We start from the raw sequence: 24228 nt of genomic DNA on the forward strand, positions 1-24228 counted from the left end.
ATTCCCTGTGATAGATAGGAGTGTCTTTTCTTATTCATAATGAGCTCCTTTCGACCTAACCTGAGTTTAGGCCAATGCCATGACAGTTGGTAGTCCCCTTAGATAACCTCTGGATGGGGGCTGGATGCCATAGGAACCAACCATGTGGTTAGAGAGTTGGAATTTTAAGCGTCCCTCTCACCTCCCCACTCCCAACCTCCAGGGAGCTGAGAAGGGCTAGAAATTGAGCTCAATCACCAATGGTCAATGATATAATCAATCATGATTATTTAATAAGACTTTGATTAAAACCCTCCACAACAAGGTTCAAGGAACTCCCCAGATGGTGAACAGATTAGATTCGCTTCAATATAGGGAAGGTGGCACACCTGGGGAAGGTGTAGCAGCTCTGTGCCCACTCCCACCCCAGTGCCTTTCCTGGACATCTCTTCCAGGTGGCTGTTCCTGCCTTGCATCCTTTCTAATAAAACAGTAACCATGAATACAGCTCTTTCCAGAACTCTCTGAGCAGAGCCCGAGGTGAGGTTGGGGAGGAATCATGAGAACCCCCAAATGGGATGCAGGACTTGTGACTGGCATCTGAAGTGACAAATCTTGCAGGGTTGAGCCCTTACATCTATGGCGTCTGACGCTGACTCTGGGTAGTCAGTGTTAAATTGAATTGAATGGTAGGGCATCCAATTGGTGTGGGTGAATCAGAAAATGCTAGAATGAAATAGCTTGCTATACAGTTCCTTATGGGAATCATTTCAGTTTACTAAAAAGGGAGCCAATTTAGGTATTAAGTAAATGTTACATAGATGGTGTGGCAATAAGGCATGATTCACAAAGGCGATACTGCATATTGGAAGTTCAAGGAGCTGTTTACTAGGGTCAAGGGCACGATGGACTTGCTGTCAAGGATTTCTCCAGGGGAAACGCCAAGCTTCCCTGGTGCACATGTATGAGATGTTTTCAAAAGGGTAGTGGCGAGGCATAATGATCCACATGAGCCTCAAGTCTACTGTCAGTCCCCCAAACTTTCCTAACAACCTATGAAATATCCACATGGGAGTCAACATTTATGACTGTAAAAGTAAGTCTGCAAACCGTGAGTGCACAGCAGCAGCTGTGCAAGGTGCTGTAACAAATATGCGGGAAGCTTTGGTTGACATTTCCACTCGCAGCTTAATGGTTTTCTTAGCTAATTGCTTTCATTAGAACTTCAGAAACATCAAAGTAGGACTTAAAATTAGATTCGATTCAATACAGGGAAAACAGATGCAGAATGCGCTCTTTGTTTTTCCAGGGTCAGAGTTTCCTCATAGAGCTGAGGACAGCAGCCATTAGTTAATTAACATATGAGAACAGTATTTCTGAAGGTGTTGTAAGCAGACCAGGAAATCAAAAATCCCCTGAGTTTATTAAAACTGCAGAGCCCCATTGAAGTAAGCTTTATATTGTAACAGCTCTCAAGGTGATTCTTTAAAATATTCCAGTTTGAAAACGTTTGCATTAATTTAAAAAAGGATCACACCAGACCCCCATTTATTATGGCTCTGTCCCTGACTGGCTGTGTGTCCTTGAGAAAGTCATCGAACCTCTCTGGGCCTTGATGTCCTCATACACTGTGTCCTACTGTATCAGGAAAGCCACCTTGCCCTGTTCAATGCTAAATTCCAAATTTCAACCAAACAAAGACGACAAGAAGCTCCCATCCCAGGAAACAGGGTTTGAAGTCTCACCACGTAGAGCTGTTTCCAGATGCTGCCCCATTCCCAAAGTGTCGTTGTCACTTCTTGTGCCAGAGGAATTTCTGCAGGAATGATGTTCTCAATATTTCTATTTAAGGTAGAAGAGAAAGTGGTGTGAAATTGGGACCCAGGTGCTAACAAGACAAAACGCTGGCCAATTTGCATTAAGCTGCAGTTGCTGAGAGGGTCCTTGCTGTCAGGAGACTAAACTGCCTCCAAACAGCCACACCAATTACATTATGCAAATGCAAGAGACTTCCCTGTTAATATCCTCCTTCACTGGGGTGGGCCCTTCAAGCTCATTATTCACGGTTAATTTAATTAGTACAGTTCAAAGGCAGTTGCCAATGCAAAGTTTGATTCTCCAAACTTACTGATACCCACACAGAATCAGATCTGAGCACAAGTCAAGTTGGATTAGGTGCGAGAAAGGAGCCACACAAATAAACACAGGCACAAAAAAGACGATCACGTCCGCCAAGTCATGCTTTCAAAGCAGACAGGACAGAGACACCCCCTAAGCCACTGAAGGCCAAGCCTAGTGAAGAATGGCAGGTACCTTCTTTTTTCAATGGTCACTTCCTTGATGTGGATAAAGGACTTAGGAAAAATGCCCTGTTGGAAATAAGATAAGATAACATAGCATAATATACATAACAAAACGTAGAGTACAATAGAATGACACATCCCCACAGAAATAACTGACCCCAGGTCCTCATGGCTTTTCCAAAAGCCACTACTGGAAAAATTCTCAAACTTTCAAGGAATAACCCCAGCATCCGCAGAGCAAGGGCTGGATTCTAAATCCACCCATTTAGGCCCAGGTCCCCTCTAGTTCTCCATCAGTTCTTCTAGATCCCACAATAGCCCTAGATTTCAAAGGATGCTCCAGCCCCATGTGATACATGGACGCTCAACGTGTCCCATGGGCAAGACAGGAGTGCTTGAAGGACTCACTCTAAGAGAGACAAGGCGCTCTGCCTGGCCCCTCTGTGCCCAGTCACCCTGCACAGTCGTGAGCAGTTGGAAGGTCAGGTCCTGAGCAAGAGTCTCCCTGGCTGCAAGTGGACTCGTTTGATTTGAGATCCTTTTCTCCCTGGATTTATCTGACTGCTCATTAGAGAGCAAAGTAGGATCATGCCTCCCAACACACCACTGTCAGGAAGGATGAAGCCTCTATTATTATTTCCTTCCTCCAAAAGATTGGCTCAGTTAATAAAAGTTTTATCAATTACTCGGAAAATCCTTCCTAAATTCAACCCATAGGCATAGTAGGGGCATCTGCTACTGCGCTAGACACTGTGAGGTGAGCAGAGGAGCACAGCGGGGCACCTGCTCTCGTGGAGACGAATGCGGTGTAATGTGAGGTTGGAACAAGGGAACTCCCCGGGGGCAGGGGCTGGCCCTGTCTCTTCTCTGTCATGGTGATACATAGGTGAGGAAATTACGAATGCCCAAACCACGCTACAGGAAAGCCATAGAAGATAAATTTCAAATAAAAAATGCACAGTACCAGGGGGCTCAAGGAAGGGAGAAATCAGATATGACTGGCATATTGGGGAAAGTTTCAGGGAGAAGAGAGCTCTGCAGGTTGGCCTTGAAGAATGAGTGAAAGGGGAAGTTGAGGCTCAGGAGTACCAAGTTTAGAGGTGGGAACGCACAGGACACAAGGAGGGGGGGGTGGAACCTGTTTGCTAAGGAACGGCATGTCAAGATACCCAGTATTGTCCCAAATCAGAACAAATTCATCTTACCTGTAACATTTTGTGCTTTATGAGGTATCCCCTATACCAGTCTGCAAAGAGAAAACAAAGAAACAGGTCTCTCATCTATCCGCACAAGTCTGTTGCTGATATTTTTGTTGTTTCATAGGAGTGTGTGTGAGTGTGTGTGTGTGTGTGTGTGTGTGTGTGTGTGTGTGTGTTGTTTGTTTTTAACTAGCAAAGAAACTCGTGCAAACTGTGTTGGACCTTAGATACAAATCAAGTCTGGAAGCCCCTGGGCTTCAACCAGCTGTTGGTTGCCAACATCTCCAGAAAGCATCTACAAATACAGGAATTCCACATAAAAGCACATCTCCTTCTTCTTTTGAAAAAACAGGAGGTTCCAGCAGAGGTGGCCAGCGCCCTCCCTTGACCACAGCTGGCTGGCGGGGAGGAGCAGCTGGTCCCTGAGACAAAGCAGGTGCCTCCAGCTCACCAGCCGCCACCCAGCCCCTCCCTTATCTCCATCACCTGCTGGGTCCTGTGTCCATGTGCATGTTTCAGCCTCTGCCTCAAGGACATGGAAAGGCTAAGGGAGTTTGGCAAACATCCTAAAATAATATCCCAGTTCTAACAGCAGCAAATGACATCTAAATATGATCTGCAAAAGTTAGTCTTTACAAAACAGGCAAGTTCAGGGATGGGTAAAAAGACTTTTAAAAGATTCTTCTTCTTGAAGGAATATCAAATGAAACAATTAATACAAATCCAAGTTGCACCCAGGTCTCAGACAAAACAAACCTTGGCGGAGCAAGTACTGATGACGGTGATGAGCCCACTGGCCTTTGAAATGAGTCAAATGTACAGCCAAGTAGTGGCATTTGTCATCCCCGTAAATGTAACGTGTCTGTCGGGAGCCTCATTAGCAAACCCTCATTCCCAGGCTGACAGATTGTAGCTGAAATATGTTCTCCACAGACTGAAGAGCAGGTCCCAGAACAAACAACTTACAGTGCAAAGTCACCCCTCCCGTCATGACACAGTTTGAGGGGCAGGGCTGAAAGAAAGTTCCAAAGCAACTGGGACCCGCAGTGGCTCCTATTTTGAGAGGAAGAAAGAGAGAAGACGGATAAAAAGAGAGAGAGAAGGAAAGCAGAAAGAAAGGAATGGAGGTTGGAGCGAAAGATTCTCAGGTTTGGAATCAAGTACCATTCTAAGCACTCTTTGAATATGAAGACTTTTAATCTTCATAACAACCATATGAGATAGGAACTGTAATAATCACCCCATTTTTGCAGAAGAGTGGTCTACCTGAGGCACAGAGAAGTTAAGTAACTTGCCCAGGGTCACACAGCTAGCGACAGTGTCAGGATTTGAACATAAGCAGCCATCATACCATGCTTCCTGTTTAATGTAGGAAGGAGAATGGTGGTTGCCTAAGATCTTCATCCTCCCACCACCCGAATCCCCAAAACCACATTCCCACCAAGCGACTTTCCAGCTGAATACTTCGGTGGTGAAAACCTTACCACTCCACACAGCATGACATTCTATTTTCACACTCCTCTTTAATTTCTCCATAATTATCAGTAATAATTAGCCATTAATGACAGCGCTTATCCTTTCTGAGTGCTTGCTGTGTGCAAGCAACTATGGACAAGCTTTTTGTTTTGTTTTGTTTTTAATTATAAATTAATCTTCACAACAATCCTAGAAAGTCAGTACGATTACTGCCTCAATTCTACAAGTGAAAATAGAGAGGCACAGAGAGACTAAGCAACTTGTTCATGGTCACACAGCTGGTGAGTGACACAGCTAAGATTTAAACCCAAGTATCTGACTCCAGAGATGACACTCCAAAGCACTGCACAATAACAGTTCTTCCCCATCCCGCCAACTTCGAATATGAGCATTTCTGTAATATCACTCGCTACCATTTACTGATCATTTAATTCATGTAAAGCTGTATGCTAAGTGTTGTACATGCATTTTCTCATTTAGTCCTCATATCAATACTGTGGGCTAAGTATTAACATCCCCATTCTATAGGTAAAGAAGTAAAGATTCAAGTCAATTGATGTAGTGGGCCAAATCTCACAATCAGGGCTCAAGGGCATGTCTGCATGGCTTCAAAGCCAGCCCTCCAGCTGCTCTGCTATAATGTCCCCTGTGAGATGAGTGTAAATACAGATAACTGTCTCTTTGAGTACCAATACAGATTAGGGTCACTTGGTTGCAATGACCTGGATACGCTTGATGGCCAAGGCCACCAAAATCCACCAGAAAGCAGGAAAACAATCAAGGGACAAATAGTCCCTGCCCAAAGCTCATGCCCACATCTGTATCTCTGTCACAGGGGCTCCATTCCAGGGACTTTGCCTGCTCTGACCCTTGAGACTCAGTTACTTGTACACACTTGTAGGTTTCCTGATTCTCAGAACTTCGGCTCACTCCTGAGCATGGAGTCTATTGACTTTTATCCCCAGATACACATTCTGGCTCCCACATGCAAATTCAACCAACACTGATTGTCCATCTACCATGTACCACATGGGGCTAGGTGCTTTCAGAAATAAGTCTCAGTGACACTTGGCAAGAAGGTCTTACAACCATCTCCCCGTGCTAGGTGACAAGAGTGCATCAACTACTTCAGGGCTGTCCTTAGGACTTTCGCTGACATCCCCATCCTGCTGGATCACTGACCTCTGTGACCTTCTGAAGTCAGCTGCCTAATCTGGCCAGCTGTCAGCTTTACCCAGCTGTACTCCAAGACCTGACTAGGCAGATACCAATAGTAGGCGCACACACAGCCAAATCCTTGACAACAGACCTTGAGCGAAAGTAGGCTCAGTGTGACTCAGTGCTTACCCTACCCCAGGACTTGCCCCGGGGTTCATCTTTCTTTCCAGTTAAGTAATAGCAAGGGCTTCTGTGCTAATCCTGCCCGTGTAATTGCACTTCTTTTCTCAAATGGAAAACTCACGAAGTGCATTGCGGGGAAGATGAGAAAAGGGATTTTTTTTTTAACCATTCTTCTGGACAATTATGAAGTGCCAAAATACTCCAATTGTCCGCTCTTCCCACATCCCAAATACCAAAATGGAATGTACCTAAATTCTCTAGTCACCTAGGAGTTAGTTGCAGGTGGTGGGGAGAGGGAGGAGAGATTAAAAATATCCCAGCACACCAAAAAGGAGTCGCAGCCTAGAGATCCAGCCCTCTCTCTGTCACCTCCTGGCAGCATGATGCTCGGTTGTCACCTAAGCCTCAGTGTTTTTGCTGTAGGCAGTGAGACAGACATGAGCAGAGCAAGGACGATGGGCCAGGTACAAAGGTCACCAGGGCAGAACACCCTGGACACCCAGTGATGAAAAAGAACTGGCAGAGAAGATATTGGAAATATTCACTTCAAGACCTGGCCCTTAGGATTCATCTCCACCCTAGAATGCTTCCGGTGGTGAAGGTGGGATCCCCCTGACCTTTTCTCCTCTGGCGTGTGGTTGGTCATGTGGTAGACCCCACCCTTGGAGAACAAGGGGGTAGGGGGCTGGAGAAAAGCCCCAGCTAACTTCTATGCAGGAACAGAAGACAGAACAGCCCCTGAGAGGTCAGTTTGAATGAACTTTCCAAAAATTCATCTGGAATAAAAAAAAAATACCCCGAATAGCTGCAGCAATCCTGAGAGAGAAGTACAAAGTAGGTGGGATCTCAATACCAGATCTCAAGCTGTATTACAAAGCCACTGTTCTCAAAACAGCCTGGTACTGGCACAAGAACAGACATATAGATCAATGGAATAGAATAGAGAACCCAGAAATCGACCCAAGCCACTATGCTCAATTAATATTCGACAAAGGAGGCATGAACATACAATGGAGTCAAGACAGTCTCTTCAATAAATGGTGTTGGGAAAATTGGACAGATACATGCAAAAAAATGAAACTAGACCACCAACTTACACCATACACAAAAATAAACTCAAAATGGATACAGGACTTAAACATAAGACAGAAACCATAAAAATACTAGAGGAATCCACAGGCAGCAAAATCTCAGACATAGGCTGAAGCAATTTCTTCACTGATACTGCTCCTAGGGCAATGGAAACTAAAGAGAAAATAAACAAATGGGACTACATCAAAATAAAAAGCTTTTTCACAGCAAAAGAAACCATCAACAAAACAACAAGAAGGCTCCCTGTATGGGAGAACATATTTGCCAATGTTATCACCGATAAGGGTTTAATTTCCAACATTTACAGGGAACTCACTCAATTTAACAAAAGGAAGATAAACAACCCAGTCAAAAACTGGGCAACGGACCTAAATAGATACTTTTCGAAAGAAGACAGAAGGAAGGCCAAGAGGCATATGAAAACATTCTCAAAGTCACTAACCATCCGAGAGATGCAAATCGACAATGCGGTACCATCTCACACCTGTCAGAATGGCTATCATCAACAAATCCTGGTGAGGATATGGAGAAAAAGGAACCCTCATGCACTGCCGGTAGGAATGCAGACTGATGCAGCCACTGTGAAGAACAGTATGGAGTTTCCTCAAAAATACTAAAAATGGAACTCCCATTTGACCCAGTGATCCCACTTCTAGGAATATATCCCAAGAAACTAGAAACACCAATTAGAAAGGATATATGCACCCCTATGTTCATAGCAGCACAATTCACCATAGCTAAGATTTGGAAACAGCCTAAGTGCCCATCAGCAGATGAATGGATTAAAAAACTGTGGATTAAAAAACTGTGGTACATCTACACAATGGAATGCTACACTGCGGTAAAAAAAAAAAAAAAAAAAAAAAAAAAAAAAAAGGAGTTCTTATCATTTGCAATAGCGTGGATGGAACTGGAGAGCATTATGCTAAGTGAAATAAGCCAGTCAGAGAAAGATAAATATCACATGATCTCACTCATTTATGGAATATAATGAACAACATAAACTGATGAACAAAAACAGATCCAGAGACAGAGAAACACCAATCAGACCATCAAACCTCAGAGGGAAGGTAGGTGAGGGTGGGGGTAAGGGGGAGAGATCAACCAAAGGACTTGTATGCATGCATATAAGCCTAACCAATGGACACAGACAACAGGGAGGTGAGGGCATGAGTGAGGGGGGTGGGGGGGTAATGGGGGAATAAGGACACATATGTAACACCTTAATCAGTAAAGAAATTTTAAAGAAAAGAAAGCAGTTAATTCCCTTCCCAGGGTTTGAAAAGGAATCCTAGCCCCCTCCCCGTCTCTCCCCACCTCATCCACCCCCCACCCCCAGCTTGAAATTTCTCTTCCAGTGTACTTTCTCTTCGCTTGCTCAAATCAATTTTCTCTAGCGAGTTTTGGTCTTGGCTCTGAATTCTTTTCTTATCCAGAAATCAAGTACTGAGGTTGCTGGACCCAGGTTTGGTTTGACCCCACAGGTCAGACACCAGGTGCCATTCCCAGTGCCTACAACATTTCCATCTGTAAAATGGGGAAAAAACACCTACCCCATAGAGTTGTTGCAAAAACTATTAAAAAAAAAACACACAAAAAACAGGATTATGAACATAAACATGTCTGGCGAAGGTACAGGACCTTAGAGAGGAAGAAAACATCTCAATTTCAGGATGTGTTACCTATAGTGTGGACAAAAACACAATGATGGAATAAGGAAGGGGTAAAGAGGGAGTTTCAACTGCCTCTAAAATTTTTGTTTCTGAAAAAAATGCCTGAAGTAAACGTGGGAAACATCAATATTTGTTTCCCTAAAGTGGTGAGTGCCTGGGTGTATTTGACTTTCCTGTATGATTGAGATATCTAATAATACTAAGATCAAACAGAAGCTAGTACCTATCAGTAATTAAAACACATTTCGGACGGATCACAAGAATTCTCGCTTCATATTACACAGTGTTTTACAAAGTATCATACTTTAAAATGATATTAGCTTCTAAGAACATGTAATAAATAACTTCAAAATGCGACAGGCATGTTAAAAGCATGCCTTTAACATTGTTGTAAAACGTTTTTTGTCCTCGTTCAATAGAAACTTATCTGGCCACTGGCTAAAGCTAGTAATAAAACTACTGGTCCGCAATGTGTTAAGAGGGTGAGTTCTGGAACCGAAGCCTGGATTTGAATCAAGTTCTACAACTTATTGTCTGTGTGATCTTAGACACGTGGCTAGGATAGTGTATGTATCAGTAGATAGAATGGGACTTTCTCTGTTGCCCCAGAAAGAGACTCGGGTAGCAAATAACTGAGGGTAGAGCAGACAATCCCTCAGAAGGGCTCATAAAGAAGAGTCTGAACAAGCTGGGCTACCCCCAAAGAACATTCCACTACCACAGTCTGTGTAATCAGAAGAGAGACAGAGAGACAGATAGATCTTTGGAGGTGGCAGATGTGATCACCTCAGGAGGGCATGGTATAGCTCCCTCCTACCCCAAACCCAATGCAAGCATGGAGATGCAGTCCAGGAGATTCACTCAGAGATGTTGGGGGGTGGCTGGCATCTCATTCCCCAGCTGCATGACGATGGGTGCAGGGGACAGGCTGATCTTTGGGCTCATTTGATCGGGGAGGACAGAGAATGAGAAAGAGAGAACTTCAGACTCCCAGCCCCAGCCTCATGGAAGCGGGGAAGGCGAAGACGGAGGGGAACATTACACTGGATATGGAAATGAAGTCTTCTTCTGAGATGTCATTAAATGTCAGGAAAGATGTCAACCAAGCGTGACTGAAGGAAGTGACTTGGGGGAAAGGCATTGCTTTTTTATGTTTCTCCCCCTGAGGAGTTCTGACTGCCCAATAAATACTTACATGTGTTTCCACATTTAAAGTCAGGACACAGAATGTTTATGCTGCCTCTGGGTAGAAGAGGCAGCCTGAGAATGTAATGTGGACAAAGAAATAAGCATTAGGGTGTCTAAGGCTTAGCAACAGGTATCTTTCTGAACTGTTTAGTTTTTTATGACAACAAAATATTATCTTCATAATAAAAAGTCAGCCCAAATGCTTGAGCTCTAGAGAAAGGAAATTCATTCATGTCTAAGGTTCCAGGGCAGGTTTTTGTCTTCCTTATCTACCCGACCGAGTAAATCTCTTACACAAGAGGGCAGGGCTAGTCTCACCCATTCCAGGCAAGGAGAGGGCCAGCCTCAGGGTTCCCTGGCCACACTGTAAAGTTCCAGTGTCACTCTCTATAAAGGGGGATGAGACGGAATTACCAGCACGAGCACCTCAGACTCAGGCATGGAGCTGGCCAGCTTCTCTACATTCTCTCATTTTATCCTCATAACAAGCCCAGGAGCAAGGTGGTAATAAGCCATTTCACAAGTGAGAAAACGGAAGCTTACCTACCTGGGTTCATTCAGCTGGTGGGTAGTGGAGCAGAGAATAACTTTCTGATTCAAAAGCCCATGCTCTTTCCACTTTTGCGGGGAAGGGGGGATGTAGGAAGCAGAGATTTTAAAACAATTGAAAAGTACAAAAAATACAATTAGAAAAACCAGTTATTCTCATTCCTATCACCTAAAATTAATCGTTGCTAATATCTGGAGATATGTGTTTTGAATCATCAAGACTATATTATTTTTTAAAATTATATTTTATTGATTTTTTACAGAGAGGAAGAGAGAGGGAGAGAGAAACATTGATCAGCTGCCTCCTGCACACTCCCTACTGGGGATGTGCCCACAACCAAGGTACATGCCCTTGACCAGAATCGAACCTGGGACCCTTCAGTCTGCAGGCGACGCTCTGTCCACTGAGCCAAACCAGTCAGGGCAAGACTATATTATTTTTGTCTAAAATTGACATGTGCTGTTATAAAGCATTTAAACTAAGAAGAGTAGTAATATAAAAGAATCATCCTGAATCTCATTACCCAGAAAAAGAAAAACATCATTAATATCATTCCAGTCGACTTTCATTTATATTTAATACACAAAATGACAGATGGATAAATAGATGAAATATCATTTTAAATGCTCTCATAAAAATCAGCATATAGTAAAGATACTATGTAAATACAGATCTCAAACTTAATCTTATTTGTATTTAACAGGAGAAAAAGAAGTGAAATTGAAGGAAATATTGAAACTTCAATTAAATGTTTCTTCTTCAGAAAAAAAGATTTCCAAAAAATTCCTCTAAAATGAAAATAGTCATGAAAAGCACTAAAAGATTGGAGTGGTTATGGCTTTTTTTAGTTACATGTTTTATTTCTAATTAAAACCAACTCTGTTATAAAAGTGATATGATGGAATTAATCTACTCTCTTTCATTGCTCTCCCTACTTCATCATTTTTTTAAATACATTTTAATTGATTTCAGAGAGAAAGGGAGGGGGAGAGAGAGATAAAAACATCAATGATGAGAGAGAATCATTGATGGGTTGCTTCCTGCATGACCCCCACTGGGGATAGAGCCGCAACCTGGGCATGTGCCCTGACCAGGAATCAAACCATGACCTCCTGGTTCATAGGCCGATGCTCAACCACTGAGCAACACTGGCCGGGCTCCCTACTTCATGATTTTATTAGTTGTTTTTAATTGTCCAGTTTCCTGACAATTACATTCTTTTTTGGTAGCCATAAACATTACGACTTTTAATACTAATATTTATAAATGGATTCATCTGGACTCAGTGTTCACCACTATTTCCTTTTCACAGCTTTGTAATTCTCATATTTTAAATTTTTCATTCATCTCTCAATTGGTTCGGTTTTATTTTTCAAGTAGTGTGTACAAAAAAGGGGGCTATATGCGATCATAAATTCCTATCTGGGCAGGTCATGGTGACTAGCCACATCCCAGGCATGTCATTTTTTAGTAAAAGGTTTACAGTTGCCTTAAGCAAGCCCTGTTCATTGTTTCTGTGCATCTAGGTTAACACACCTTTGTAATAAGCTATAACCACCCTCAAGAAAGCACATGATCGTGTTAACTCCATCATCAGCTTGCTTTTTCCCACCTCCATGCAATCTTCCTTACGTCCTCCCAACAACTTAAATTTAAATGCAGAAAAGAAATTGCAAAACTGTTTTTCTCCAGAGCATGTGAGATCTTGCTCCGGGCATATATGGTTAGATTGGCTCAAATAAACTCTTATAAAAATTCTCTACCAGTTTAGACATTTCTTATGTCAACAGTAGGTTTCTATAAGAGGGTTTCATGGCCACACCCAAGTTCTTTCTGGTACACCGTTTTGACTAATTTTTGACACTGTGGTTTTCACTTTTTTTAATATTTGCAGAGGAACCGTTTTTCAATCAGAGTCATAGGCGGAACGCCCCATCTGCAAAGCAGACAACACCAGGCCTGATCTCTGAGCACTCAGCTGCCCAAGGCCCTTATCGGAACCTTAGGATTCCATAAATTCCACTTTGAAAACGCTGTATGGGTACCAGTGTGGGGGTGTGAGTCCTCAGATATGTAGAATCATTCTAACAGAATTCTGAACATTGTACTTTCAAACTCCTCATGAATTGGCAATCACTTACTAAATAAATATGCCCAGATCTTTCTAGAAATGTATCAGGGCTCCTTACTGCAAGGATCCATTAAAATAAGACTAATAAAATAGAATTAAAAGTGGAAACCAGTACCAAAGAGGCTAGAAGCAAGGACTTAAATCCCAAAGACAAATGAAAGTGGCTTGAGTCAGCAATTGTAGGCTTTGCAAAGGCCGGCCCCACCCCCGGTCGAAGTCATGGAAGACTGGCTACAAGCAGCCTGTGTAGTGTGTGCACTGCCCCCAAGATTTCTTCAAGGCAAGTGCATGAAAAGAAGAGTAAAACACTTGTCTGAAGTTCAAAATGTAAGACAGGAAGCCTGATTACGGAGGCTTTCTCACTGCCTTGGGAAGCATGGCTTGGAGCAGGGGTCCTCAAACTATGGCCCGCGGGCCACATGCAGCCCGCCGAGGACATTGATCCGGCCCGCCGGGTGCCGCTGCCTGTCCTGCTTAGCAGCCGACTCGTCCCGGGCCCGCAGTGCGCATAGGAATTTGTTCATAGTTTTTTTTTTTAAACTATAGTCCGGCCCTCCAACGGTCTGAGGGACAGTGAACTGGCCCCCTGTTTAAAAAGTTTGAGGACCCCTGGCTTGGAGGAAAGAGTGTGGGTTATGGGCATGGGGTGGAGACAATGGCCACTGGCTCACTGTGCGACCCTAAGCCAGCCATCTCTCCTCCCTGAGCCTTGGTCCTCACCTGCAAATGTGAGGTCTCGTGTCTGTCTCTAGCTGTAACGTTAGTGGCACCTAGAAGACACGGAGGAGAGCTATCTTGCTGTTTTTAGTTTCATTCTTTACCCTTGGTAGACACCCAGAGTTAGCTTATGGGCCACAGGGCAGAGCTAGATTTGTAAGAAACGGGGAGGGGTATCTGGAATTACAGACCTGAGTCTTGAGGAAAGCCTTCCCTCTTCCCCCCTCTCCCCCACCCCCACCGTTTCAGTTACTTTGTGTATAAAAGGTTCTAATGCCAGACTGGGATCTTTTGAGGCCTGGACACTGGAAAGTACATGGGATCCTCTCATATACAACCCAGATTAACACTATTACTAAAGCACAGGATAAAGGTAAAGAAGATGAACCAAGTTCTCATTTTCTCCATGATGACTCCTTTAAAGGTGTTTGGAAATATTGAAATCCTGCCCCCTCCCCCCGGCAAAATAAAAAAAGATTTTCTGTTTGCCTTTTGTGTGTCTGTGTCCCTGTGTACATGTGTCTGTGTGCATGTGTGTGCATGTGTATGCATATGCACCCCTGCAACAACCTGAAGAGCGGCCTTGCACGTTGTGTGCAGCTAACCTGACACTGGAGATGCTACCTGCCCCCCTGAGGAGTAACTCAACTAATGTGCTGCACAGAACCTAGCACAGGGCCCCCACCCTCAATGTGGGAAGAACCCAAAGTGGCTAGTTCTGTAGGCAACACCTCCCTTCCCCTGGCTCTCTGTTTCCCCTTACCAGTAGCACGCCTGCTCCTACCTGCTCCTCACTCCCACCCAGGGCAGGAGGAGGGCCTCTCTTGGGGCATTAACTGGGGGCAGGGGCAGGGTGCTCAGCCTACTCCACTTTCCTTTCCTCTTGCTCTGCCTGGCCACAGGAAGAGCACACTCTATGCCCTCCACGAGGTAGGGTTATAAGCAGCCCAGGGGTGGTGCAGCTGGGAGAGCCTGCCTGACGGTGGGCCACACATGAGCAAGCTCATTTGGCTCTTAGACCCAAGCCACGTTCCCATTATCAATGTTATCAGTGACGTAGGTGATACATATTGAGTTCCAGTGGCACAACTCGTGAGTCCAAGACCATTTGCCTTTGTGCAGATTCTACAAAGACCCCCTACCACCGCCATGGGTGGACACAGCCCACTAGACACTTGGCTTCATAAGAGGATGGCAGGTCTGTGTGAAGAAAAGATACCCCTTTGCCCAAGACAGGGCTCCCAGCTTGATGAAGGGATAGGCACTGCTCGTGGGACCCGGTGCAAAGCCCAAACCACATTGCTGTGCACAGCAGCACTCCTGAATCAGGCGTATAATTTACTGGGCCCTTTGAAACCCTAATAATGCTGGTTTTCCTTTGTAATGGTATCAATACTAATAAAGAATTGTATCACAGGCTGAAACCACCCCATCAAACCACCCAGTCAGGCCTTTGCTTCTAAGCATAAATTCCTAAAATAAACAAGTGTTATTTTCAGTACATCCTAATTACTAACATTAGTAAAATGTATTTTACAAAGCTGCATGTTCCAACAGAGAGCCGGAGGTGCTGCACAGCATGTGCTGGGGGCATCCCAACACCATCAGCCACGGGGCCTGGCCTCCGAAGGACAGGCACTCACCTCCGCAGGTCTCCTGTATGCGTACCATGTCGCCGATCTGCAGGGAGAGCTGGGGGGCTCTGCTCCCTTGGAAGTTGTAGATGGCTGTCAAATGGAAGAGAGACAAGAGATGCAACCTGGTGAGACCTCTAGGTACTGAGAACCTCTGCTCCTTCCTGCTCTCCCTGCCCGAGTTTATCTGGTGCCCAGGCCTAAACAAAACCAACCCACTGCCTACTCACCTGGTCTAAACAAAACCAACCCACTGCCTACTCACAGGAGTCAGCTCAGGCCCGGCCTGGCTCCTACAGGCCTCCACTCATTAGCACTACGGTCTGAGTGACAAGGAGGGTGTTGGCACTCTCTCCTGTGGGTTGACCTCTTACTGAATGCCCAGCATGTGCTCAGCACATCTTCTCATCCCTTGTGAGTTCAGCTATGGAGACACCAAGGGAAAGGGCATTTCAGGGAGAGGGAACATCATGGGCAAAAGCCTTGAGGAAGGAAGACACTTGAGAGCATAAGGAAAATTACTGTAGATGGAGTATGATAAGAGGACCCTTCAGTCCTCAAGCCGACAATCTATCCACAGAGCCAAACTCGCTAGGGCTACAAAAGATTCACTTTAGATCCAAAAACAAAAATAGAGTGAAAGTGAAATAATTTTTTTAAGTTCCACACGTATAATAAAAGAGAGCTGTGGTGGGTGTACTAATAATAAACAAAATAGTCTTTAAGTAAAAAATCATTATTACAAGCGACAAAGAAGGACATTATATATTGGCAAAAGAGCCAATACACAAAGAAGATATAGCAATCATAAATATACACATACCTTATAATAGAACACTAAAATATATGAAGCAAACACTGGCAAAATTAAAGGAAAAAATAGACAGTTCTACAAAAGTAATTGAAGACTTCAATACTCCATTAACAATAATGGATACCACAACTAGGCATAAAAACCAATATGAAGGACTTGACCAAGACTATAAATAAGCAAAAATTACAGACATATACAGAACACTCTATCTTACAATAGCAGAATACACATTTTTCTCAAGTGCATAAGGAATATTCTTCAGAATAAACCATATGTTAGGCCACAAAACAAGTCTTAAGAAATTTTCTAAAAACTGAAATTATGCAAAGCATCTTTTCCAACAACAAAAGAATAAAGCTAGGAATGAATACTAGAAAGAAAACTGGAAGATTCATAAATATTTGTAAATTAAACAACATACTCTTAAACAACCCATGGATCAAAGAAGAGCTCACAAGGAAAATTAGAAAAAGTCTTGAGACAAATGAAAATGAAAACACAACCTACCAAAACTTACAGACTCAGTGAAAACAGTGATCACATCAGTGAAGAGACCTTGGAGAAGAAATGAGATCAGAACCCTCCTCAAACATAAACAAGAGCCATTTATAATGTTGATTCCCTGTTAAATGCCCTTTCATGTTGTCATTGCATGAGGTAGGTCCTATTCCCATTTTACAGACGAGGAAACTGAGGTTCAGAGGGTTTGAGTGGATTACCTATGCTACCCCTTCACCCACCTGGTGGTAAGTCACAAAGCCGGGACCCAAACCCAGCCCCGTGCCTTGTTCATTCTCTGCACTCATTGCCTCCCCACCACACCTGGGTAGCAGGTGTTCAGGTGTTCACCAGATCCTACTTCAGTCTTGCCACATTCTCTGAGAGAAAAGGAGAAACTTGCAGGCTACTTAGTTTGAAGACCTATACACATCAGCCCTTTCACCAAGGGACCAACTAGCCTTGTAGGCATTCGCAGGGATGGAAGGTCTTAATCCTGAGAGATGCTAAATTGCATAAGTTAAGGGCCAGTGTCTCTGGAGTCAGACAGTTGTGATTCTTGAGCCCAGTTCTGCTATTTACCAGCTCTGGCCTCATGCCCACAGCCACAGCATGTGATTGCGCAGTTTTTGCCCTGCATAAGGCCGCCTATAAGGGAGCAGTGGAGGCTGGCACCTAACCAGTAATCTGCTTGCCAAGGCCTGTGCCTACCCAGGTACTCTGTCCACCAGGGGAGGGGTGTCTTTTTGTAACCCACACAAAGGCACTGTACGGGCCAGTTGCAGCCTGCTTGAGCAGCATCTTCACCTCCCCGAAACCTCAGTTTCCCTAACTGTAGAATGGAAAAGATGATGGTCCCTACCTCACAGGGGTTCCTAGGAAACTCAGCTGAGATTAACACACAGACAGGGCTCGACTCCATGTCTGGCCATAGTAGCTGCTCCATAAATGATAGTCACTTTCCTTCTCATTAGCATTGTAAAACCTCCTAAACAATCCATTCAGAACTCTCTCAGAGCTGTCTTTATGTAACCTTTAAATCCGCTTTCCTGCACTCTGTAACCAATGACCCTGTGGGTCAACACAATAAAATTCATCCTTTGTCCAAGAGAACCTTGACAGGGCCTTCAGGGGATTCAGAATTTTCTTCTCCTGCATAAACACAGCCTGTTTCTTCATTCCCTCCATGCTTGGCCTGATTTCAAACCCTGTCCCCACAAAGGCTGCTGGCAATTGGACATGCTCCAGATTGCTGGTGCCCCATGTCTACAGACTGTCCACCCCCTGCTCCCTCTAGCCCCAGAGGTGTGGCTGAGGACTGAGGGTATGCCTGCCACAAAGCTGGGGAGGAACAGAGAAGCAACTGAGGTTTACAACAGAAGCAAAGCATCCATAACATGTGTTTGCTCCTGGAGTACTAGCAAATTAGGTCTGTTCATCAGATATTTGGAGGGCGGGGAGAGACTGTGCTGTTCCCTGTCTCATTCCTGGCTTTTCCTTGGAATCTTCCGCACACTCTGTCCAGCTCTGTTAGGTGGGAAGGTCCCAATCAATCAGCTTAAGAAGATGTCTTGAACAGGTCTTGAAACTTGATATTCAACATGCAGCTCTGTATTCATTCCAAGGACTCATACCTTATGAAAATACAAGTAACTGACGTTGCCCTGTAATTTATAAAGGCATTTCTGCTTGCATAAGGCCTTCTGTTCTCAAGGCTCCATTTGGGGAAAAGTAGACTTTACTGACAAAGGAAGTGGCTTTGCACAGCAATACCCAATTCTGTTACGTTTTCTAAATGACTAACAGGAAACTTTGAACCGGAATGCCACTCTGCTGAAGCCTGATTGCTTATCTATGACCCTCCTTGAGTTGCTTCTGACCAGTGTAAGAACAGGTCACCTTCTTCCCCATTCCCTGCAGGCCTAACCCCTCTCAACTTCTGAGTGAGGGATGAAAAGGGAAGAAAAACACGAGGAAGATATAGGACAGAGAATAAGTGAAAACTGTTGAAATCATAACCTGCCCCGCCCCAGCCATGCCCGCCTACAGAAGACAGAAAAGTGGGAAAAGGATTTCCATAGACACCCATCCCAGCTTCCCCTTTCATGCAAGGTCTCCAGCCCTGGAGAATTCTAATGCTTCCTCAAGGAGGAATTCACCTGTATCCAAACGCTATGCTCAGGAACCAAGGCAGCAGTTGGTGACTGACAAGCCCACCCAGACTAAAATACATATGGCGTTCGGCCAAGGATCAAAGGGTGTTTCAAGTACTGGGTCATCGAACCCAGTGAGGACTCTCATGTTGGAAATCCTGGGTGGACAAGACAATAGCTACTTTGAGGCAGGTGGGTTTTCCAACAATCCTGGAAATTGGATCTACTAATTAGCCACCAATTCTAGTTAGCATATGGAAGCACATATGGAAGCACCCTGCTTACCAGCAGCCCAAATTGAGAGAAATAAGAAAAAAGTAAACAACTTTGTTACATCACATGGCTCATAGAAACAAGGGTGGGGTCTCTGCGCTCTTTGCAATGTTAGGAAAGGCACAGGGAAGGTAAACAAGTTATCCACCAGATAGATTAGAGATTCAGAGCAGACAGAGCAATTCAGAAGTTTAGATTCTACCAGGGGTCCTCAAACTATGGCCTGCGGACCACATGCGGCCCGCCGAGGACATTGATCCGGCCCGCCGGGTGCCGCTGCCTGTCCTGCTTAGCAGCCGACTCGTCCCGGGCCCACAGTGCGCATAGGAATTTGTTCATAGTTGTTGTTTTTTTTAACTATAGTCCGGCCCTCCAACGGTCTGAGGGACAGTGAACTGGCCCCCTGTTTAAAAAGTTTGAGGACCCCTGATACACACTGCTTCCCCCAAAATGGTGAACAGATTTATTGAGCATGTACTGTGTACCAAGCACATGTGATTTTTCAACAGATATTCACTTGAGCACCTACTGTGTGCTAGGTACTGTCCTGGTTACTGGGGTTACAGTGATAGATAAGACAGACAAAATCCCTAGCATTTTTCTTTTTTTAAAAAAAATGTATTTCTTTATTGATTTCAGAGAGGAAGGGAGAAGGAGAGAGAGATAGAAACATCAATGATGAGAGGGAATCATTGACTGGCTGCCTCCTGCACACCCCCCCACTGGGGATCGAGCCCGCAACCCAGGCACGTGCCCTTGGCAGGAATCGAACCTGGGACCCTTCAGTCTGCAGGCCGACAGTCTATCCACTGAGCCAAGCCGGCTAGGGCCCTAGCATTTTTCTTGTATGAGCTCATTTAATCTTCACAATAACCCTGCAAAGTATTAGCCTCCATATAACATGCGAAAAACTCAGAGATTAAGTGGTAGAAAGTGGATTCAAACCCAGAATGGTGTCCTAAATCCTTGCTTCCCTGACTAGCCTATTGTTGATGTCACAACTGTGTGTGTGTGTGTGTGTGTGTGTGTGTGTGTGTGTGTGTGTGTGTCTGCTGGGCTTGTTCATTTCCTGTCTTCTCCAGCCTCAGTGAGGGTGGAGACTGAACCTCCCTTGTTGACCACTCAGGACCTGGTCCATAGTGGAAGTTCCGTCAGTATTTACTGAGCTTTAATAAATACTTGTTGAGCTGAAGGGATACAAACATGAAGGGCAGTTATGTCCTTTCTTATGGATCTTTCTTGCATTTCTTGAGTTTACTTCAACAGATGCTGACCCAGCTTGGCTGCCAATTGTGACTGCAGCCACCAAGCACCCTGTGACCCATCAGGATGGATTTGTACCTCATCTGGGGCCCTGCCATTTGCTGACATGTTTGAAAACAAAAGCTTCAGCAAACACCAAGTGTTAATAGAGTTTGGGCAAGTAACTATATAAGAGGAACAAAACAATAATAGAGAAAAAGAATGTAATTGCCTGAAGCTCACTGCTCTAGTCCCCGAGTTGGGTTTTGGATTGTCTCCACTCCAGGAGGAAATAGAACTGTCCGGCAGGTCCACTTCGGATTCAAGGGAAGCACGTTTATTGAAATGGACAAGCAGTTGGCCTATGTCGACAGCCTCAGCATGGAGGCAACATCCTGGTGTTGCTTCAGGTGAATGAGATGACCCAGCAGGAGTGTTAGGCAGCAAGGCCAGAGCTCAAAAGTGGTGCAAGTCAGCAGTGAATGAGCAGGAGAATCACAGCCAGAGGAAACCAAGGAGGAGGTGTTGTTCCTCCATCACCAAGAGAGGACAGAGAAAGGACAACCTCTGCTGAGCTCTTTCTATGGACCAGACACTCTTCCAAGGGCTTTAGCCACAGTCACATACTTAATCCTCGCCACAGTTCTTGTGGTGGGTACAAGTGTGATGAGCTCCATTTTATAGATGAGAAAACTGAGGTTGTATAAGATCAAGTGAGTAGCCCAGGGCGACACAGCTAGGAAGAAGCTGAGCCAGGATTTCATCCCAAGCAGGCTAGCTATAGAGCACACTCCCTCAGCCTTTGCACATACTGCCACTCACTAATGGGTATGTATTTAGCAGCTGCTCTTTGCCAGGGGCTTATTGGACCCCTATTGGATCCACAAATGACCATATGGGTTGCATATCTCTGTGCTCAGTTGTTAGTGGGCCAAAGTGGCATTCCCAACTAACGAGAGGAAAGTTGGGATTCTTAGAAGTTCTCTAAAGCAGTGATTCTCAAGTAGGGATAATTTTGCCCGTGTGGGAACATCTATCAATGTCTAGAGGCATTTTTATTCATCATAACCTGGGGATGGGGGAGTGGAAGAGCTCCTAGCATCCAACTGATAGAGGTCAGGGATGCTGCTAAACCTAAAAGGGCCAGGGCAGCCCATGACAAAGAAGTCTCTGGCTCCCAGGGTCAATAGAGATAGGTTGATAAGTCCCGCTCTAAAACATCATGCTGGAATCGCTATCTCCTTTCCATACTCCAATAGGCACGCGCGCGCGCACACACACACACACACACACACACACTTACACTTCTGCATTCACACACTCCCACACTAGAGCTGAAAGAGAGTCTGATTTCTCAACCCCCGGCCTTCAGTCCAGGGAGTGTCTTGCGCTTTGCTGGATCCGCAGGTTAGAAGAGGGCATGGCCCCTGCTCTCCTGAGTATTTGTGAAATCTAGGTGAAGAGACAGAGTAAGCACACAAGAAACAAGAAGCTGTCTTCAAAATAAAGGGCTGAGCTGTGGGCCCCAGCAGCTGTGGGCTCTCAGAGGAAAGAGATCAAGAGAGGCCTCATGAAGGAAGTGAGACTGGGGGGAGAGGGAGGGGCAGCAGGAGGGCAAGGGGAAGAAGTGGAGTGAGAGTCCAGAGGATGAAATTAGCCTGGTGCATGTCCAGTCCAGTGAGGGACAGCAGGACCATCTGAATGGAGTCCAAGGGTGAGAACTGTGGAGCTTGAGGCAGTGGCCAACTACAGGGGTCTAGGTGTTTGGAAAAGAGTTCAGGAAATCCCATATATTGCTGTGCTGCTCTCAGGGGACCTAACCTCCTGACAGGGAAGTGGGGAGAGGGGAGGATGTAAAGGCAAGAAGGTGCAACTCCATCCATCTGAAGCTTATGAGGCACCAGAAAATGAAAAATCTCCAATCCCTGTTCCCTCTCCATCCCCTACCCCATGCCCACTCATCCACCTATTTACTTATCTATCTGCCTACCCATCTACCCGCCATCCATCCATCTGTACATCAATCCATCCATTTATCTCTCCTCCCACCCATCCATTCATCACCCAATCAACAACTACTAAATGACTACCTGCTTTGTGCTGGGGAAAGCAAGAAACACAGTATTGCTGTCATGGAGTTTACGTTCTATGGAGGAGCCAGATAATTATACGCAGGGCTGGAGTGAAATATGATGGGGGTGATGGCAGGAGCCATTGAACATGGAGCAAGAGGTACACCCATCCCCAACCTGTGAAATGGGGACATTAGTACTAACAATGGTGGTATTATTTGCTGTCTCGAGCCAAAGGAAGAAAGAAATTCCTACTGGCCTGTAAGCTTCCTGAGGGCAGAGCCCCTATACCCTTTTCAATTCTGGGCCCCAATCTCCAGTTCAGGACACAGGCTATTGAACTTAATTGATGTGAATAGACTATAAAAAATTTCTTATTCTTGACAACCCTTAGCTCCACCCCTGACTCCTCTCTTTCTTTCATACCCACAACCAATCCATGAGGAAAATCCCATTTGCTCCACTTACAACACAAGCATCCTGAATGCCAGCACATCTCACCTACTCCACCGCCCCCAGATATGGGCCACCGCAAACTCTTGCCTGGTTATTGTGGCAGCTGCCTTACTGGCCTCCTGCTTCCACATTTAATTCCCTTCTACCACTTCACCATAAAACTGCTAGAATGATTCTTTCAAAACAAGATAGAACATTCTACTATTCCACTCAAAACCCCCAAATGCCCCACCCCTTCCATTCAGAGGAAAAACCAAAGTCATTACAACATGTACCAGGTGCTACTCAGTACAATTCGTGCCCTCAGACAACTCATTTCCTACGACTCTTCCCCTTGCTTACTCTCCTCCCACACAGCAGAGAGGTTCCCTCCTCAGGACCTTTGCATTGACTTTTTATTCTACCTGAACACTCTTTCCTGAAACAGCTCCCTTCCTGCCTCCACCAGTGAGCTAAGCAGAAAATCCCAGTTTCCAGGGTTCAGCTGGCTCCAGGTATGTTCCTCTTCGATAGCCCGACATGCCAATCACCATGTCTCAGGCCTGGCATTGCCTCCACTTAATCCAGTGCAACGAACGCCTGCTCAGCATTCTCTCTGTTCAGACCCCATGTTGCATCCTGGGGCGTGTATGCAAGTCACAATTTCCACCTAGTTTAGGCTTTGACCCAAGGGATCACATGTTGTCAGGGGACCTTTCAGAGCCCTGGAGCAGTGTCTGGGAGGAGCCTGGAAAAGAACCCACATTGTTAGTCATATCCCCCTACAGCCCCAGATTCTGTGACTGGGGCTCTAAATAATGCAGAAGCTGACAGTGTCCCAGTGGGGTCAGAAGGGCAAGGGATGACTTTCTCCAAGGAGAACTAAAAGTTGAGTAAGACGAAGCTCACAAACTCAGTCTGACTGCTTTTCAACTCACACCCATTAAGGGGATTGGGAAGGAAGGAGAAAGTGCCTATTAGAGGGAACATTTGTGGCATCTCTCCCATATCCCTCTGGAGTTGGATGGTGATGCGCATTATCATTCCCCATTTGCAGAACATTTGCTGCAAAACACAGGCTGTGGCACCCATGTGCAATTAGCTATGAAATGAAAGGCCTATAAGCTTTAACCAAATAAAACAGAAGTCCAAAGGTCCAGAAACTAGCAGAATATTACGGGGGCTGCACTGCCTGTCTCAAAATACAGCAGCAACATAAGGATGCTGATCTCAGGAGGAAGCAGAGGTTAGCAAACACAGTCTGCAAGGCCCATATAAGCAGAAACATAATGGTTGGGAGCAAGATGCCCACCGACTAATGAGGCTCCCATGAGTTTAGGGATTAGGACAATCTCCTTATGTGGACTCAAACAGCCAGCTCAGCAGGCATACTAAACAATCCCAAGTTGCTGAAGCATTGGAAAGTAGGAGTCCCAGGCACCTGAGAATTGGTGGTAG

The 24228-nt window shown here is 45.0% G+C and overlaps 1 protein-coding gene across 1 annotated transcript in view; it reads right to left on the reverse strand.

Annotated features, from left to right (window-relative positions):
• The window catches only part of DOCK2 (dedicator of cytokinesis 2), a 373091-nt gene that overhangs the window by 343129 nt on the left and 5734 nt on the right, over nt 1-24228 (reverse strand). Inside the window, exons 2-5 of the mRNA XM_080676536.1 lie at nt 15293-15376; nt 3488-3528; nt 2293-2348; nt 1725-1821 (exon numbers count right to left, since the gene is read on the reverse strand). Of these exons, the coding sequence (XP_080532662.1) occupies nt 1725-1821; nt 2293-2348; nt 3488-3528; nt 15293-15376 (278 nt within the window). The remainder of the gene's footprint in view (nt 1-1724; nt 1822-2292; nt 2349-3487; nt 3529-15292; nt 15377-24228) is intronic.

This window comes from Plecotus auritus, assembly GCF_963455305.1.
Source record: "Plecotus auritus genome assembly, chromosome: 6".
In the NCBI taxonomy this organism is placed as follows: domain Eukaryota; kingdom Metazoa; phylum Chordata; class Mammalia; order Chiroptera; family Vespertilionidae; genus Plecotus; species Plecotus auritus.